The sequence below is a fragment of the Podarcis melisellensis genome (genome assembly GCF_964234715.1).
Source record: "Podarcis melisellensis genome assembly, chromosome: 18".
Classification (NCBI taxonomy): domain Eukaryota; kingdom Metazoa; phylum Chordata; class Lepidosauria; order Squamata; family Lacertidae; genus Podarcis; species Podarcis melisellensis.
In genome coordinates this window covers 11,606,144-11,625,655 of record NC_138536.1, presented here as the reverse complement: position 1 = coordinate 11,625,655, position 19,512 = coordinate 11,606,144, and the positions used below count along the sequence as shown (strand labels likewise).

The following is a 19,512-nucleotide window of genomic DNA, read 5'->3' as shown; positions in this document are numbered from 1 at the left end:
ATTTCATTTGTATGTATCTTAGAGCGTTAATAGTCATTATAGGCTCTCCACAGATAGGTTTGTGGTAGTGGTAGGATAAATTTGCTATCTACTTATCTATGACTTTAAAATAAGTCGTATATACCCACAATAAATATATATCAGTAATATATCCAATAAAGTAATACGTGTTCAATAATCTGTTAGAATATAGTAGCACAATAAAATTAACTGTCAAAATATCAGCAAATAACAATTGGACAGAAATTCACTCTCAACAGTTGCAGTAAATCATTATTAGTGCATCTGTTCCTGGCAAAATATCCAGCGCCAAGGTCTAATCCACAGGCCAGAGGGCTGTCCCCCCAACACACTGTGTCCCCAAAGGAGCATCTCCACCCCCGGCATTCATCCTGGCCTTCTCAGTGGTGGCTCCCTCCCTGTGGAATGTCCTCCCATCAGATGTCAAGGTGATCTTTATCTCCTTGACATCTGACTTTTAGAAGACATCTGAAGGTTTTAATGTTTACTTTGTTTTTGTATTTTGCTGGAAACTGCCCAGAGTGGCTGAGGCAACTCAGTTGGATGGACAGCATATTATTATTGTTATTATTATTATTATTTAGTTAGGTTAGGCTGAGAGGCAGCAACTAGCCCCCAGGGTCACCTAGCGTGAGCCTCAAGACTGAGCAGGGATTCCAACCCTCATTCCTCCCTGTTCCTGGCTCAACACTTTAACCACTACACCACACTTCCTCTCAAAAGAGGGCTGGTGTCTTTTATGCCTGCTTATGGGTTCCTGGAGGCCTGTGATTGGACAGACAGACCTTTGGCCTCATCCTGCAGGACTCTTCTTATTTTCCTAACAAACCAACCACAGGAACATTTCCTCTTTCGATTTTGTTGTTTCTTCGGTTTGTAAGACGCCTTGTGCCTAGTAACATGGAAAGGCAGCATACAAATTAAAAGTGAAAGGAAAGGGACTTTCTCACGGCCTCCTCCTCCGCCCTTGTGCCCTCTCCCCTCCAGTGCTGTGTGGTCCTCCCCCCACGGTGGAGAACGCCTTCCCCATCGGCAAGAAGCGAGAGAAGTACAGTGTCCACGCCACGGTCCGCTACCAGTGCCAGGAAGGCTTCCTGCAGAGGCACGTGCCCACCATCAAATGCCACGTCAACGGGACGTGGGACAGGCCCAGAATCGTGTGCACAAAACGTGAGTCCCCAGGGAGACGGCTCATAGAATGGTAGAGTTGGAAGGGACCCTGAGGGTCATCCAGTCCAACCCCCAGCAGTGCAGGAACCGGGGTTGGTATGAACCTCAGGGTTTGTGGCACAAAATGGCGCAAAACAAGCTCAAAACTTTGGCACCGGTTTGGAGGGGATCCCAAATTTCAGGGTTTGTAGTTAATAAAGCTTTGCCCAAGCTTGACGTGACCTGCTCAGAAAAGACTCTGTTCATTACTTCTCTTCCTCCATAAAGCCCCATCAGGACTGAAGGGTGAGAGGGAGCTGTCTGGCCTGTGTTTCAGTCAGGAGCGGGAGAGAAAACATGTTGGCATCTTCCTTTACTCTGCAGGAAGGAGAGAAACGTAGATGGATCAGGGTTGGCCAGGGGAGGGAAGGAAGAATTTGCATTAGGAGTGCAACCTAGCAAAGCTTTGCAGCTGAATCTCTTTTCTCGCCCCCTTCGCCTTCCAGCCAGACGGTCCCACCGAATCCGCCGCCACCATCGCCGCCACCACAAGCACCACCAGCACAAATCCCGCAAGGACCGCAGGAAACACTCCAAGCAGCACCCAAAGCTGGACTGGACGGAGGAAGACGGGAACTACTTTTAATGACAGGCCTGGGAAAGAAAGCACAAGCTCCCAATTCCGCTTCCCGCCCCATCCCCCCCCTTGACCTTCCTCTCCCCCCCCCCCCCGGATGCAATGGGTTTCCACGTGTGTGTGAGCGAGAAAAAGATGGGAATCGTTGATGCCCCCCCCCCAAGTCTTCCCTCCCTTGTGGATAAATCTCTTCTGTCAGCCTTCTCGTCACAGGGGTGGCTGGCTGGCTGTGTGTGCAAGTTTACAATGCCAGAAGATGATTTGCACCTTTTCTAAGGATCTGCAGGGGTTGCAGAAAACAGGTTTTCTTGAGTTCAGGCTACCTGAAGCAGCTCCGCTGTGCAAACCTTTATTCTGTTGAAGGCAGTCTGTCAGCACCTGCAGATTTCTCTCTCTCTTTCCCACTTTCCCCTCTTCCTCTCTCCTCCACAGGTCTTTTTAACATACACTTCTCTCTCTTTTCCTGACAGCTGCTTCTCTCAAGCTCACTTTCTCTTTCTGAAAGCCTCTCCTCCCTCTCCAGGTGGTTTCTGAGGAGGAGGAGAGGCTCTTTATTACCCCAGCTAATCACCTGCAGGGAACTATCCCTTCCCTCCTTCGCTACCTGCCCCTCCGCACCAGCAGGGGGATCAGAACCATCAGCCCACCTTACAGGGCCGTCGTCAGGGTTGCAGAGGTGCTGCAAACATGCCTACCAAAGTGCTCTATCAAAGTTCATTTTGATAGCCTGTACAGGAAGAGGGGCTGGTCAGGATGGAGCCCAGATTTACCCAACCCCCCCCCCAGGTTTTGATGTTTGTTTGTTTGTTTGTTTGTTTGTTTGTTTGTTTACAGACTCTTTCCTGTTTCAGCCTTTGGGTGTGACCCTCTTTTCCCCACCGGAAAATGATTTCCATAAATGTCACAATTGTGAGGAGTGTGTGTGTGTGTGTGTGTTTCGGGGGTGGGGGTGGGCAGGTGGGTAACCACATGGAAAGTGCTTTGTGCAACTATTAACCCTGCTTGGGGTCCATTTGCACCGAACACCCTGGAGGCTTCTCTCCTCTTTGACATCGTAGCTCATGGCCCTCTGTCTCATTCCATGCGGCCCTCGCTCAATGCAGCCTGCAGAGATGGCATGGAGGGTGGGCAGGTGAGAGAGAGCATGATGCAACTGTGCTGTGTCACCCAGCCCACCCACCTGGGGGGCCTGAAACTGACCCACACACTCCAAGGTGCTGCTGTGCTCCACCTCCATACCCTCCAACATTTATCCAATGGAACGAGGGATGTCCTATTCTATATAATAATTTTATTATTTCTACCCTGTCCATCTGACTGGGTTGCTCCAGCCACTCTGGGTGGCTTCCAACAGATATAGAAACATAATAAAAATGAAACATGAACAAACTTCCCTATCCAGGGCTGCCTTCAGATGTCTTCTAAAGGTTGCATAGTTACTTATCTTCTTGGCTTGGGAGTCACATAACTCCAGACCCTCCAACATTACTCCAATGAAAATAAAGACGTCCTAAGGAAAAGCGGGACATTCTAGGATCAAATCAGAAACCAGGACAGCTTCTGTAAATCCGGGACCGTCCCCGGAAAATAGGAGCACCTGGAGGGCCTGCGACTACAGCAAGAGTGATTCCCAGGGATGGCAGGAGGAGACCCAAACAGCTCTCTTCCACCACATGTGAAGTGAGTGCCCATGTCTGCAACAGAAAACAGCCTTCCATGCAAAAATTTAGAAAGGGGGTGGGTGGTGAAATGTGTTTGTGTGAGTGTGCGCACGCACAAGAGAGTGCTGGGCGTGTGGCGGATGCATCCCTGATCTCTGCTGTTTCCTTGTTAACTGCAGTGTCCGGTATTCCTCTGTGTGTTTCCCCTTCTATGCCCCCTCCGCCTGTGGCATTCTCTCCCCCGCCCCCTGTGTGCAAAAAAAGGGGGGAGAGGTGTGGGGAGGAATCCCATGGCGGTCTCTGTACTGCTGGACATTTTAATAAATTTTTTTAACAGTTCCTAAGACCACTGTCTGTCTTTCTTCCTTTTGCTCCGGGATTGAAGCTTGCGGAAACCTTGCACACAGGTGGCGCACTACTCTGGGTTATGCACCGCCATGGCACATTTGCAGCATGCAATTCAAGGCAGTCTCTTTCTCCCCTTTAAATGAAGTTTTTGTAATCAGGTCTGAGTTTGTGGAGTTGACCAGGGTGGCGACCAGCTTGCCATTAAAAGAGGGCTGGGCAAATTCATGGAGAGCAAAGCTTATCAATGGCTTCTAGCCACAATGACTCCTTCCCTGCTTCAGCTTCCGCCTCTGGTTCTGGACAGCAGAAGTTTAGGGCCAGAGTTTTTCTTCTCCCAGATGGGAGACAAGGTTCCTCACCTGCCCCTCACTTCCCTCCATAGCACACAGAGAAACTACCTTCTTGACCGCTGGACCCCCTCTTGGTCTCGTCTGCTCCATCTGGCAGAGCCAATCTTCACATGCAGGGGAAGCCCCTGACTCACTGAGGCAGTGGCGTAGTGTGGGGGGTGCAGGGGGGCCGGCCGCACCGGGCGCAACATCTGGGGGTTAGGGTTAGGGGGTGCAAATCCACGGGTTAGGGGGCGCAAATTACTTGCCTTGCCCTGGGTGCTGACAACCCACGCTACGCCACTGCACTGAGGGTTTGAGACCCATCAGCTCCCCTCACCTGGTTCAGATGGCCAGTCAAAGTTGTTTCCTGGAATTGTGGCCGCTATCACACACTGGCAGCTTCTAGGAGTCACAGGTGAGAGCCGAGAACACAGAATTGACATCACCCTGCACACTTTTATTAACAGGTATACAGTGTCGTCCATGTATACAAGGCCTTACGCAGAGTAAACGTAAGCAAAAAGGACAATAAATTGTAGAACTGTAGAGTTACAAGGGACCCCATAGAGTCATCTATTCCAACCCCCTATAACAGATAGATAGATTAAAAAAACAAAATGACAGGAGCTCCAAGGAGCCTACAGTCTCTCCCAACAAGCCACACATTGATGAACATGCGCTTCCAGTTTTCTAGACATCAACAGAAACTTGTGGGATTTGGTTGTCTTGGCAAAATGACCTCTGGAGGAGCACGGAGAGCAGAAATGGTAATGGGAGGTGTGGCTTCCCCCCTTTCAGGTTGCAGGATGAAGAGAGAAAAGCTCAGCGCGACTGCAATGCCCTTCAGTGCAACGCAATGCTGTCCAATTAACTGTGGCGCTCCCAAATACCATGCATAATAGAAGAAATATTTGTCTTCATTTTGCAGTTTATAAGGGGGGGGAGCAGATCCCTCGCGACAGGTGGCCGCTGAATCCTCAGTGGCGACAAATCCCTGTGTGCCTCCTCCCTTTGAAAAAGGCAGGGGAGACCCCCCACACACACACACCTTGTAAAAGCTATATCTGAAGCGTTAGTATAATAGCAAATTGCAAACAGCCAGGGCTTCTTGGAAAAGAAGACTCAAGCAGAGCAGGGGGCGGGCATCATAAGTCATGGTTTGTGAGAAGCTGGGTGCAACGTGGACTCCCAGGCTTTCTGGAAGTCCGCAAAGAATCAACTGAATCTGGAACGGTCCTTCTCTTCTGGTTTTTCGGGACTCTTCGACCAGCAAATGCATCTTTCACAGCGGACTTGTTTCGTTCTCCAGAGGAAGGTCAAGGAAAAACCCTCCCAGTCCCTCGAGGCTGGAAGATGGAGGGAGATGCAAGGATTTGTGTCCGTTCAAAGCCGACCTTGTTTACACCTGCAAAGGTTTCCACTTGCCTGCTCCCTCCTTAGCGGCCACCTTGGACCCTCCACTGGTGGCGCTTCTGTAGCAATAGACGCCAAAGAGCTTGTATTTCTTGTTGGGGAAGCCCAGGTTGCGGACGCCAGGCTCGCGGCCCCCGCAGCGGGTTCTGGGGTTGACGATGGGGTAGCGGATGCTGCCGTCGCCCACCCAGCCGGCCTCACATTTGTCCAAGAGCTGGATCTTCCAGGCAGCGTAGAGCTGGCCGACTTTGGCCACGGCGCCTCCATTCTTCTTGCACGCCTGGACGGCTTCCGGGAAGCTCAGCTTGCGGTAGGTCTTGAGGAAGTAGACTTTGCCTGGGAGGGAGAAGAGGGGGAGAGGCAATGTGGTGCAGTGGTTAGAGCAGTGATTCCCAAGCTGAGTGGTGTTGGGATGCAAATAGATGCCAGCAGAGGATATATTGATTGGATATTATCCTTCCTTGCGTCTCTGAGTTCACAGAGTGCCATTCCTTTGCATCTTAGCATTACAGTGGTTCCTCTGGTTAAGAACTTAATTTGTTCTGGAGGTCCGTTCTTAACCTGAAACTGTTCTTAACCTGAAGCACCACTTTAGCTAATGGGGACTCCGGCTGCCGCCGCGCTGCTGGAGCACAATTTCTGTTCTCATCCTGAAGCAAAGTTCTTAACCCGAGGTACTATTTATGGGTTAGCGGAGTCTGTAACCTGAAGCGTCTGTAACCCAAGGTACCACTGTATTTAAGATTACTTAATCCAAATCTACTTAGATCTAGTTTAGTAGATCTAGTAATCTAAATCTACTTAGATTACTTAAAATTAGCCTTTTTGATAAGCAATTCAGGATCATAGAATCACAGAGTTGCAAGGGACCAGAAGCCCTTTAAAGCCCTATGCGGCCTAGGAGCCATGTACCTACGGGACAGCCTCTCCTGGCATGCCCCACAAATGACAACACTTTGGAGGTCCCAAGTTGCAAGGTGGTTAGATTGGTCTCAACTAGGGCCAGGGCCTTATCAGTACTGGCCCCGACTTGGTGGAACGCTTTGGCACAAGAGACCAGGGCCCTGAGGGACTTGACATCTTTCCGCAGGGCCTGCAAGACAGCTGTTCCGCCTGGCCTTTGGACTCAGTCTGACCCTTAAGTTTCCCTCCCCTTACGGTCTTGATCTATGGGCTGCTATTAAAATGAGGCTGCATTTTAAATTATATTTTAACCTGTATTTCAAATTGGTTTTTTTGTTTTGTTTTTTACTGGTGTTAGCTGCCCTGAGCCTGGCTCTATCGAGGGAGGGTGGGGCATAAATAAATTATTATTATTATTATTATTATTATTATTATTATTATTATTATTATTATTCCTCTAGTCCAATGCAGGAATCTCAGCTAAAGCATCCATGACAGATGGCCATCCAACCTCTGCTTAAAAACCTCCAAGGAAAGGAGAGCCCACAACCTCCTGAGGGAGAACATTTGTTAAAGAGGTGTAACATGGGGATTAGCAGCTAATAAAAGTTTGGGTTCTCTTTTGTTTGGGGCTTCCATCTTGTTCCACCTGGTGGCAGGTGGGAGTCCTGTCGCCACAGTCTTCTGCTTTGCTCTGGTATTCCTGGCTGGTGTCCTTTTTTTTTGTTTTGTCCAAGGGAGACCTCAGATTTCTCCCTTAACACATTTCACGGTCAAACAGCTCTTACGATCAGAAAGTTTTTTCCCATATATTTAGCCGGAATCTCCTTTCTTTGAACTTTAAAGCAGACTGGGTTCTCCTGGTATTTCCCCTTTAAACAATAATCACACAAACTGTCTTTCAAAAGGTAAAAAAAGAAAAGAGCATTTACTCACTTGGAATACTTGTCAGAGAGAAACTTGCTTCAGGCAGGCTTAAAATTGTAATTCAGTGACAAAGACATACTTAAGCCTAGCTTAAAATGTAGTCTGGAGCTCAGAATACCTGGAGCAGGTATTCTCACTTTCCTGGCAGAGCAGAAAGAGTTCAGTGCAAAGCAGCGGTTTGACTTCACCCCCAGAGGCGCACTCCATTGTGTCTCCAGACGGATGGATGCCAACAATGAGTGGGAGAAAAACCTTAGTGCCCACCAGTCATGGAGTTGGAAGGGACCCTGAGGGTCATCTGGCCCAACCCCCTGCAACGGGGGACACTTTGGCCCCATGTGGGGCTCAAACCCACAACCTGAGCTTAAGAGCCTCATGCTCCACCAGCTAAGCTATCAGGTTTTCCTTCCTAGATCCCCTTTCCCCCCCTTAAAAATACAAAAGCCAAACACATGTGTGGGATATATCTTGACCATGGGTAGGCAAAGTAAGGCCTGGGGGCCAAATCCGGCCCAATCGCCTTTTAAATCCGGCCCATAGACGGTCTGGGAATCAGCATGTTTTTACATGAGTAGAATGTGTGCTTTTATTTAAAATGCATCTCTGGGCTATTTGTGGGGCATAGGAATTTGTTCAACCCCCCCCCAAAAAAATAGGCCCCCTACAAGGTCTGAAGGACAGTGGACGGGCCCTCTGCTGAAAAAGTTTGCTGACCCCTGATCTTGACTCTTCCCATTTTCCCCACAAAAAAAAACCTCTCCATTTTTACGCTGCCAAATCCAATGAGAGGAGAATTAAACACCTGCCTTCAGGAAGATGGATGAGGCAGCAAAAGGCACTCCATTTCCGAGTTGATCCAGGGCTATTTATCCTGCCCCTGATTACACAAATGAAGCCCCCTCCTGCCAACTCCCCCCCCCCTGCAGACCCTCCCAGCAAAGAGTAATTTACGCCTTTGGACAAACCCCCACAAGGCTCATCCATCACGCTGAGCTGAATTACTGCCTCCTTGCCTGGTCCTGTGGGACGCGGAAAAGGCCAGCAATCCGTTAAATGTTGCTCTGAGATTTTTTCGGAGGGATGCGAGGAGGAGCGAGGAAGCCTAGAAGTTTATAAAATGATGCATGGCTCAAAGAAAGCAGACTGGGGAAATGTGTCCCCCCCCCCCCCCGCTCTGTCCTGACACTGGGCAGGAAGAGGCCTTTGACAGTGGGACAAATGATCACGGGGGGATCACAGAGGTTGCTTTGGGCACCTAAGCAGGTCCCGCATTGCAGGGGGTTGGGCTAGATGACCTTTGGGGGACCCTCCGACTCTACCATTCTGTGATTCTGCGGTTCTAGAACTTTGGGCAGCCACTGAAAATTTATACACACCGTTCAGATTCGAAGTGAAGCAGAAGGCGTCGTAGCGCTCGTCGTCCTTGTGGCGGTAGCCGTAGTTGCGCACCCCGACGGGGGTCTCCTTCCGGCCGCACTCGTCCCGCGGCTTGGAGATGGGGTACTGCACTGAGCCGTCCTGCAGCCAGCCAGCATTGCACCAGTCCATGCCCTCCAGCCAGGCTTCGTGGAGCTGGTCATAGGAAGCCAGGATCCCGTCCTGCTCCAGGCAGGCCTGCTGGGCGTCGTGGAAGTTCAGGCTGTAGCGCCCCAGGCGGGGGTGGTAAGGGAAGATCACCCCTAAAGAGAAGCAGGAAAAACAGACCTCAAGAGCAGATCAGGGCCTTCTGGGCATTCTTAGACTCCGGCTCCCATCATCACCCTGACTGCTTGTTGCAGGAATTTATGTATAGCTTGGGGGGAGTTGCCCCTCCAGCAGATATCAGGCACATGCAGCCCACTACCAAAACCAGCACCAGCACTTTTGTGACTTTTGTGATTTGTCCCTACAAAACACTACATCACAGTTTCTTCCTATCTATTCAAAGGGCCTCTGCTGCACAATACCAAATGTAAGAATTCACTGATAAATGTATCTCTGTACTGGCTCACTGGGAAAACTTGAGAAATTGCTATAGACATGTGAGCTCAGCTACTCAGCAGCCCCTCTGCCTGAGTGATAATCCCTGGCCTCCTGATACCTGAGTCCCAGACAGGTAGCCATTCCAGAAATAGCAAACCCAGATGAAGACAAAAGGGTGGAATTACAGGTAACTTGGCTGGGAAACAGGGAAATGTAAATCTCTCTTTTGTTTCGCTTGATAGGTGTTTGGTAGAGGGCAAGGAGAACCATGGGGCAGGGTCCAGGGTGCTCAGATTACTGCCACCAGACCTCCCCTTTCATGATGTAACCGTGATGTAGTTGGGGGGGTGTAACATGGGGGTGAGAAAAGTTAGGGGGCTCTTTTGTTTGGGGCTTCCATCTTGTTCCACCTTGTGGCAGGTGGGAGTCCTGTGGCGACAGTCTTCAATCAAGACCAAGCCGACTGGCTGCTGTTTTGCTCTGGTATTCCTAGCTGGTGTCCTTGTTTTTTTGTCCAAGGGAGCCCTCAGATTTCTCTGTTAACACTGCTGAAGCATGCTGGTTCCCCCTCCCTGATCAATGGAGAGCCATTCCCCACTCTCAGGAGGGAATGGTATTGGCTTACTAAAAGTGCATGTGAAAAGGACCGAGGGGTCTTGGTGGACCACAAGCTGCACATGAGTCCACAGGGTGATGCAGCAGCAAAAAAAGCTAATGCTATTCGAGTCTAGCGTCCAGATCAAGGGAAGTAAATAGCAGTACTCTATTCGGCCTTGGCCAGACCACACCTGGAGTCCTCTGTCCAGTTCAGGACACCACAATTGAAAAAGGTTGTTGACCAGCTGGAATGCCTCTTCTATCTGCAGCCGAATTGCAAACACATGATTGCTAGAAAGTCGCAAACAGACGCTTCTCCATTTTGAGCAGGACTATGGACTTCTGCAACGCGGGTGGCGCTGTGGGATAAACCACAGAGCCTAGGACTTGCTGATCAGAAGGTCAGCGGTTCGAATTCCCGCAATGACGGGGTAAGCTCCCATTGCTCGGTCCCAGCTCCTGCCAACCTAGCAGTTCGAAAGCACGTCAAAGTACAAGTAGATAAATAGGTACCGCTCCGGCAGGAAGGTAAACGGCGCTTTCGTGCACAGCTCTGGTTCACCAGAAGTGGCTTAGTCATGCTGCCCACATGACCCGGAAGCTGTACGCCGGCTCCCTCGGCCAATAAAGCGAGATGAGCGCCGCAACCCCAGAGTCGTCCGCAACTGGACCTAATGGTCAGGGCTCCCTTTAACTTTTTATGGACTTCTGCAACTTTTGAGGATCCTTTCCTGATTTTCATCACTGTATCTGTTGAACCCTGTTAGGCTTTTTGATGAGAGTAAACCTTCTATTTTTCTTGTTTACTGAGAGTGGTTGCCTTGTTAAGAGTGTCAGGGCTGCTTGGATGTAGAGGGAGGGTGGGAGGAACCAGCTAGGGAGCCACCGAGGGCAGAAGGATCCACCTGGGGAGTGGGACAACGATGAGTGATCAGAGGGAAAAGACTGGGAGGGGGAGATGTCGGAAGCTGAAGGGGCAACAGGGCTTAGTGAGCAGGGAGAGTCTGTGGCAGAGAAGTCCGGACTCGAGGCAGAAGCTGAAGCAGGAGAGGAGGGAGGCCAGGAGGCAGAGATGGTGAAGAGTCACAGGTGTCTCCCCCTCCCTGCTTGTCTCCCAGGACCAGGATAGGCATGAAAAGTGCAGAGGAGAGGTTGGTTTCATGAAGGCACAAGCACCAATTACTTGGGGGCTGGGGACCAGGAGAGGAGGGACCATAGATGTCTGTGGGGAGGTGGGGATTATCGGCAACTGATTTCCATGGAGGAAGACAAAAGGGAATGAGCTGCTCTGCTCATTATGCCTGACACTCTACCAAGTCAGTGGAAACCACATTTTTGCAAGATATTCAGTGATTAACTAATTGAGACCAGTTGCTCCAACCACTTTTGCCTCTGGCTCTGCCCGCTGCTATGGGATGTGGCCCCCAGAAGATCCTCAAGGAGAAAATGCAGCCCTCGGGTTAAAAAGGCACCCCAACCCCACAGGAATGCATGATGAAAGACAGCTAGTAGCCTCTGTTTGCAGCTCCCACCCTCACGGAGAGCATGCAGGGTCCTGTCTCCCCTCAATTTCCTTCTCCTCTTCCCTCCGCCTCCCCTGCTTGAGAGTCTCTGGGGTGCTTTATTGCTGCTTTTATTGACTTTCATTGTCGCTGCAGGTTTCGGTGTCAGAAGCTAATAAAAACCAGGAAGAATGATAGCAGCTGGCGTATTCGTAAAACATCCCAACAAGAGAGAGAATTGGGTTGATTTTGCTGCCGCGAGGTGGGGTGAATTATAGCATTGAGGGTATTGTAGTATTCCAGCTTTCCTTCTCTCTTTCTCTCTCTCTCTTGCTCTCACACACTTCCAACTTATTTGGCTATGAAGATCCTGAACAGGAAAGAGATTCTCCTTTTGGAGGGGCTCCCCCCACTCTTTCTGGCTTGAAGGAGGCAAAGGTGGATAGATGAGAATTTCAGAGATATTCCAGCCTCCCCAGTACCCTGCCTCTGACAGTGGTCAGCCGGAGGCCTCTAGGAAATCGATAAGGAGGAGGGGTAAAGGCAACAGCTGCTCCCCTCACCCCGCCAGACCCTCCAAGGAGGTGGACTGCCTGCGGACAAGGAGGATCCATTCTTATCTTCTGTGAGAGTGCAAGAAGAGTCAGCCTAGATAGCTCATTTGGTTAGAGGATGGTGTTGATAATGCCAAGGGGGTTGGACTAGATGAGCCTCATGGTCCCCTCCGAATCTACAGTTTTGTGGTTCTGAGTCTTGCTGGATCAGGCTGCTACGTCATAGAAGAGGCATTCCCTGGCCATGGTGATATAGGACAGAATGATACCAACTTAGGAGAGGCATTCCCACACCACTTTCACACAAATATAAGATGGGGGACACCTGGCTTCCTAGCGGTACCTGTGGAACGGATCTGGGGGTCTTGGCAGACCATGAGCTGAACATAAGCCAACAGGGTGATGCAGCAGCAAAAACAGCTAATGCTATTCAAGAGAAGTCTAGTGTCCAGATCAAGGGAAGTAAAAGTACCACTCTGTTCTGCCCTGGTCAGACCACACCTGGAGTCCTGTGTCCAGTTCTGGGCGCCACAATTTAAGAAGGATGTTGACAGGCTGGAAGGTTTGCCAAGGAGGGTGAACAAGATGATCAAGGGTCTGGAAACCAAGCCTTGGTTGAAGGAGCTAGAGAAGAGGCGACTAAGAGGAGATATGATAGCCATCTTCCAATATCTGAAGGATTGTCACATGAAAGAGGGAACGAGCTTGTTTTCTCCTGCTCTGCACTCGAAGCAATGACTTCAAGTTACAAGAAAGGAGATTCCGATTCAACACCAGGAGGAACTTTCTGATGTTAAGAGCTGTTTGGCAGTGGAACGGTTTCCCTTGTGAGGTTGTGGTCTCTCCTTTCCTGGAGGTTTTTAAGCAGAGGTTGGACTGTCATCTGTCAGGGATGCTTTAGCTGAAATTCCTGAATTCCAGGGGGTTGGACTAGATGACCCCCAGGGTCCCTTCCAGCTCTACAATCTAGGTTTCTACTATCTCCCACTAGTTTCCTCCTACAGGGGGTTGTGGAGACCTGGCTGGTGGGCACCACCCCACACAACCCACCCGTCTCCCCTCACCTTCCAAGTCCAGGTTCACCATCCCAGCATCGTCCTCCAGCTCATTGGTCACCTCGCATTCGTAGCGCCCGTAGTCTTGGAGGGTCACGTTCCGGATGATGAGAGAGGCGTCCCCAGAGCCGTCCTCCTGCAGCGCTGTGCGGCCCCTGTAGCTCCCGAAAGCCCTGCGCTCCACGCCCATCGCCACAAAGACGTCCTCAAAGGACATGGGCTCCACCAGTTTGGTCCACTTCAGGCGGATCTCGTCAGGGTCGTGGGCCGAGACGTCGTAGTGGAAGCGGCAGGGCAGGATGATGGTGCCACCCCGGTGGGTGACCACTTTCCCCGGCGCCGTCTGTACCACGACGGCACCACTGTCATCCTCTGCAAGCAGAAAAGAGAAGGGTTTTGTTGTCAGTTTTTAAGCATCCTGGGTTTCGAACCCAGGACAGGTGGATGCAAGATGGGGCTGTGAGCTGTGTCATACTGAAACTGGGTTAATATGTGGGGATTTTAAATAGATTTGGGATCTCTCCCCCCCCCTTTTCTTAAGAAAAAGCAGTACTGAATAAATAAAAATGATAATGCACTTAACCATTTACAAATCAGCCGCTTGTTTTTTGAATTTCTGCCCCAGTTTTCTGCAGGTTAGTCAAACACATCTTGCAATGAAATAATACATGGTAGTGATAATAGATGTTTTAAAAACAGCAAGTCATAGAATCATAGAATTGTAGAGATGGAAGGAACCCCCAAGGGGAACTGCAGATGAACAGAATGGGAATAAACAAAAAAAATTCCTTCCAGTAGCACCTTAAAGACCAACTAAGTCAGTTCTTGGTATGAGCTTTCGTGTGCATGCACACTTCTTCAGATACACACAAATATAATATATAAGATATAAGTGTGCATGCACACGAAAGCTCATACCAAGAACTGACTTAGTTGGTCTTTAAGGTGCTACTGGAAGGAATTCTTTTTGTTTTGACTATGGCAGACCAACACGGCTACCTATCTGTAACTGGAAGAATGGGAATACCTTGTTTCTCGAACCTAATCCGTTCCGGAAGTTCGTTCAACTTCCGAAAACGTTTGAAAACCAAGGCACAGCTTCCGATTGGCTGCAGGAGGTTCCTGCCCTCAAGTGGAAGCCGCATTGGACGTTCAGCTTTGAAAAGCAGAACACTTGCTTCCAGGTTTTCGGCATTCGGGAGCCAAAACATACGAGTACCAAGGCGTTTGAGAACCAAGGTATGACTGTACTCCACAAGCCCCATGATTGGCAGGCGAAATAAAAAGTCTGGATTAGAATCATAGGATCGTCAAGTTGGAAGGGACCCTGAGGATCATCTAGTCCAACCCCCTGAAATGCAGGAATATGCAGCTGTCCCAAAAGGTGATGGAACCTGCAACCTTGGCATTTTCAGCACCACAATCCACCCAACTGAGCTATCCAAGGTTAGCTGATCCAGGTTAGGGATGGGCAAATATGTCAATTTATGGAGCCACGCCCACTCTCCCCAGGCCACGCCCCTCTCATAGACCACACCCCTCTCCCCCAGGCCATGCTGGCCGAACTGGACTGAGCCCTGAAAAGCCCAGAGAGATCACTATCCCCTTCAACTCTATGTCTAGCATAGGGTAACCTCCTTTACTGCTTTACAAACAAGGAAGTGTGTGTGGAGGCTTCGTGGGCACCAGAAGAAGACCTCAAGGGCACCCCTGTGCCCCCAGGACCACTTTGGCAACTGCTGAACCAGGGTTAACTGTACAAGGCCAAAGTGTTTTGGCGCCTATTGCATGAATCTGCCGGGCAGCTCAGCGAATCACGTATGTGCCACTCACCTGAGACATGCACGACTTTCTTCCGTCCTTTCTGAGGAGCCGCGAGCCGGAAGCAGAGGATCAAGACGGCCAGGTGGAGGCAGGTGCCGGTCACAGCCCTCGAAGGGAGCATCTGGAGAGGAAGGAAGAGGCGGATGATGGGCAAGGAGCCTGGGCTTGTAGAACCAGCTCTGGAGTCCGCAAACAAGGCGGCTGAGCTTTAGGCTGGAACACTGGCGGACCTACATTTGTGGGGGCCCTGAAGCCTGAACTGTCATGGGGACCCCTTGGCAAAGAGGTCTTCTTCAGTGGGGTTGCTCCAAGACAGATCAGCGCAATTTTGTGAAAAACATTAACTACTACATCTCAGATTTTGATTAAAATTGCTGGACTGTAGGATCTCAAAGTCACTGGTGTGCAAACAAAGTTCCTATGCTTTATAGTTTTCAAGTTAGGGATGAAAACTAGGGAAACATTATATACACGCATCATAGTCCCAAAACTCTTAAGCAATGTGGACTAAAGTTGCTTTTGGGGGGCCCCCCTCTGGGATTAGGAGCCCTGAAGTTTCATAGCAGATCCACCCCTGGGCTGGCAAGAGACTGCCGGAGTTTTTGGAGGCAGCCTCAAGAGAATAAAAGAGTCTGCCAGGGGCCTATCTAGTCTGGGGGTTGGACTAGATGACCCTTGAGGTTCCTTCCACCTCTATGATTCTAGATGGCTCCCAGGGTTGGACACTAGGTAAGGCAAGTCCGTCCCCCAGTCAGCCCTTTATTCAGAGGCACACGGCCTGCAACCTTTACTCATTTGCAGAGTCCCTCCTTGCATGCGGGACGTCCAAAGTTCAGTCTACAGCATCTCCCAGAGAGCCGCTGCCCGTTAGCATAGATATATAACAGAAAGATTGGAAATCTAAATATAATATAAGCAGTTTTACGGACATTTGTTCCTTTTCACTAGATGCTCTTGTTATTTTTATTAGATGTCCCCTTTCATGGCTGTAAGTTTTAAAATTGCTTTTAACGTTGCTGCAACCCACCCTGGGACCCTAGGGAGGAGGTTTTCTTAAAATTATTATTATAAAGTAACATTTATTCAAAAGAGACAATACAGCTTTGTCCAGGGCCATAATATCACAAAATGACCACTCCAATCCTCAATCCCACATCACTGTCCTGTGGGTTTGCTGAATGCCCTCTACTACCAAAGTGGTTTGCTAGACACTATATGTGTGTGTGTATTAACATATCAGTTCCAACAATCATTTAACATAACTTCTTATCTTATACAGTATTTTAGACTTCCATCAACCACTTCTGAAGGTTTTCCATTCTTTATCACTTGTTCTGCATTTCTTAATTTCTCTACAGTGGTACCTCGGGTTAAGTACTTAATTCATTCCGGAGGTCTGTTCTTAACCTGAAACTGTTCTTAACCTGAAGCACCACTTTAGCTAATGGGGCCTCCTGCTGCTGCCGTGCCACTGGAGCACGATTTCTGTTCACATCCTGAAGCAAACTTCTTAACCTGAAGCACTATTTCTGGGTTAGCGGAGTGTGTAACCTGAAGCGTATGTAACCTGAAGCGTATGTAACCCGAGGTACCACTGTATTACATTTACTTGACCTTAACTAATAATTCTTTTCAAAGTCTTCCTTGCAATATTTCACAAAGCCCTCCTTACAGAACTTCTTGCAGTCCTACTAGCGTAATCTGTTTGTCACAATTGCTTTTCAAATAGTTCAAATATTTACTCCAGTCCTCTAAGAATCTCTGGTCCCGCAGGTTTAGAATCCTTCCTGTTAATTTATCTAATTCTGCATAGTCCATTAATTTCATTTGCCATTCTTCTTCCGTCGGCAATTCTTCTTGCTTCCATTTTTGTGCCAATAATATTCTTGCTGCTGTTGCTGCATATAAAAACAAGTTATAACCCTGTCTGCTAATATCCTCCGGTTTGCTAGACATTTTCTGTCAATATATCACCTTCACAGACACCTATAGATCATAGAATCATAGAATTGTAGAGTTGGAAGGACCCTGAGGGTCATGCAGGAATATGTCGCCACCCCATATGCGGATTGAACCGGGAACCTTGGTGTTATCAGCACTATGCTCTAGCCAACTAAGCTATCCCCCAGGTGGGTGGGAATAAATTTAATAGAATCATAGAACTGGAAGGGACCACAAGGGTCATCCAGTCTGACCCCTGGCAACGCAGGAATCTTTTGCCCAACATGGGGCTTGAACCCGCGAACCTGAGATGAAGAGTCTCTTGCTCTACCAACTGGGCTATCCTCTGCTCAGGAGAAAAGGTCCTGTGGTTTCTTGGCGATGTAAACACTTCAGTGACTCTTAATGTTGCCATTTGCTTTGGCAGCCAAAAAGATCAGAAAGAAGACATTATAGCCATGAACTGTAAGGGAGATGCACAGATCTAAATAGAGACCATTCTTTGTGGCGCGACACCCCTTTTGCTTGTATTTATTTTTGACTGAGATTTGTCTGGCCAACGGCTAGTACAATAAAGTTAGTTGGATTGGATTGAGCTATCCATCAGGGGCAGAATAATAATAATAATAATAATAATAATAATAATAATAATAATAATAATGGACAATACTAAGCGAGACTGGCCTGATTAAGCCACCTTCCAGCGTCACTGTTTAAAGCCAGAACAATGAGGACTGAGACCTTGACTTCATTTTTAAAAGGTGGAGCAAAGGTACAGTCCCCGGCATCTCCAGGCGAGACAGATATAGATATCTAAATCTGTCTAAGGCTATAAAACAACTTCCTGGATCCTTTGGAGTTAGGCTGCAGGTAAGCAGCAGGGAGCCTCAGGGGGTGGAGTCTGCTTGTTAGAGACCCAGGTTGCAGATGATTCTGAAGTCTCTGGCAGGCAGGCAAGACTTTGCTCAAGAGGCGAGAATTAATTCTGTCCTGCCTAACCCATATAAAGAAACACCCTTTCCTCACAAGGACACAAAGCAGAAGGGATTTACAAATTTCTCCTGACCTCCTGCTGTGGCCAAGAAATAATAATAATAATAATAATAATAATAATAATAATAATAATAATAATAATAATTTGTCCCTTTAGAAGCTGGGTCAGGAAGGAAGGAAGATTCCAAACCCCGATCTCTTTGTTCCCTTCGAAATGTGGCAAAAAAAGTCTTTTAAAAAGGCAATTTTCAGAACTAAGCCCCCCCTCCGCCCCCATTCAGCCAGGGATACAGTTTCCTTTCCACTACATCCGATAGAACACCTTGCAGAAATAAAGCAAACAAAAATAATTTTAAAAGTGGTACCCAACTCAGCCAGGAGAAAGGATGCCCTATCTATGAACATCTCTGAGCATCCCACAGAGCCCTCCTAAAATGCTTCAGCCCACTTAAAATTTGGCGAGAGAAGAGTCTTCTTTTAAACAAACAAACAAACAAACAAACAAACAAACAAACAAACAAGCAGTTTTCTAAATTAAGTGCCCCCACTTCTAGGATTTAAGTGGTCACTTTCTGCATTGGGGGGGGTGATCTCTCTCCTCCCCTGCATCTATCCGACACAAACCCCTTTTTTGCAAAGATGTGGCTCGTCTTCCTCCTACAGAGCTCTGCATCCCTGCAAAAAAGTGGTACCCAACTCAGCCAGTAAAATGAGTCTCTCTCTCTTTCTGCATCCTGCAGCAAAACCCCAAATGAGCCAGCACTGCATTTCATCAAGGTGAAATGTGGGGCAGGTGGGGGACGGACGGACCCGGGAATGGAACTTGATTTTAAAAATAAAAAGGACAACCCTGCAGGAAAAAAAAAGAGGACTCACTGTTTCTCCTTGAGAAGAGGGACGTCCCAGGGCAAAAAGAGAGAAATCTCAGCAGCTCAGCCGAAGTTGAGATGGAGATGATGCAGGAGAAGGGGGGGGCGCAGAGAGAGAAAGAGGATTCCCGCCCCACCCACCCCGAGTGCCTTGAGTCCCCCCCCCCCACCTTTCAACCTTCTTCCTTGTCCTCTATTTCCCAAGCCCAGTTCATCAGCATACTGCTGACGGTGTTGCAGGCTCCTCGGTTTTGTCAAATCTTAGTCAGCAGACTTCTATGGGGGAGAAAAGGAGAGGAAGGAGGAGAGAGGGAGGGAGAGAAGTTTTGCAGAAGGACAACTGCACTAGGGGACAGCCTGCAATGAGGGCAGAAGAAAGGAGGGTTTGGGATAAAAATGGGGTGGGGAGCGAGGAGAGAGAGGAAAAAATGTTTTAAAGGGGAACCTGCAAACCTATTGTGTGCTTTTCTCCAAAGCAGCCTCAAAGCTGGAGGACTCCAGCCAAGTACACAAGCATAGATGCCACAGCACAGCACACCAGTGCCAATTTGGGGGATTTCCCCGGTGTGTTCTTTTTCTGCTGCTTCCTCTTTTTTTGGTATTTTTTTATTATTTTATAATGTAAAACTGAGGAAACAGTCATAACTTGGTGGGGTTTTTTTGAGTAGGAACTCGGGGAAAGTGAGTTCCCTTACCTTTTAAAAAAATTAAGTAATTTCTTTTTTTGGTCTGGGGGGCTGGAACACCAATGCCCAAGACCAAAACCCACCTATATCTGTAGTCAATGAAGTTGTGGTCGTTTCTAATGCATATCAGTTTGCTTG

At 48.7% G+C, this 19,512-nt stretch overlaps 2 protein-coding genes across 3 annotated transcripts in view; one reads left to right on the top strand and one right to left on the bottom strand.

The window, feature by feature from the left end:
• Positions 1–3,807, top strand: part of NCAN (neurocan) — a 61,397-nt gene extending 57,590 nt beyond the window's left edge. For both annotated transcript variants that reach the window (XM_081895369.1, XM_081895368.1), the window contains exons 14-15: positions 1,009–1,191; positions 1,677–3,807. In XM_081895369.1, coding sequence (XP_081751495.1) covers positions 1,009–1,191; positions 1,677–1,816 — 323 coding nt within the window. In that variant the 3' untranslated portion in view covers positions 1,817–3,807. The remainder of the gene's footprint in view (positions 1–1,008; positions 1,192–1,676) is intronic.
• Positions 3,808–4,721: 914 nt separating this feature from the next.
• On the bottom strand, positions 4,722–19,403 carry HAPLN4 (hyaluronan and proteoglycan link protein 4). Its single transcript, XM_081895778.1, has 5 exons — positions 18,696–19,403; positions 14,895–15,006; positions 13,071–13,433; positions 8,768–9,070; positions 4,722–5,897 (listed from the first exon to the last, which is right to left on the bottom strand). Exons 2-5 carry the CDS (start codon positions 15,004–15,006, stop codon positions 5,548–5,550), a joined length of 1,128 nt encoding a protein of 375 aa, XP_081751904.1. The 5' UTR covers positions 18,696–19,403; the 3' UTR covers positions 4,722–5,547.
• Positions 19,404–19,512: the final 109 nt, after the last annotated feature.

Bases quoted from the DNA above. Each gene is read 5' to 3' on its own strand.
- HAPLN4 (XM_081895778.1), bottom strand. From the start codon at position 15,006: ATGCTCCCTTCGAGGGCTGTGACCGGCACCTGCCTCCACCTGGCCGTC. The intron at 13,434-14,894 runs GTGAGTGGCACA...TTCTGCTTGCAG, and splicing joins GAAAGTCGTGCATGTCTCAG to AGGATGACAGTGGTGCCGTC. The intron at 9,071-13,070 runs GTGAGGGGAGAC...GCTTCTCTTTAG, and splicing joins GGTGAACCTGGACTTGGAAG to GGGTGATCTTCCCTTACCAC.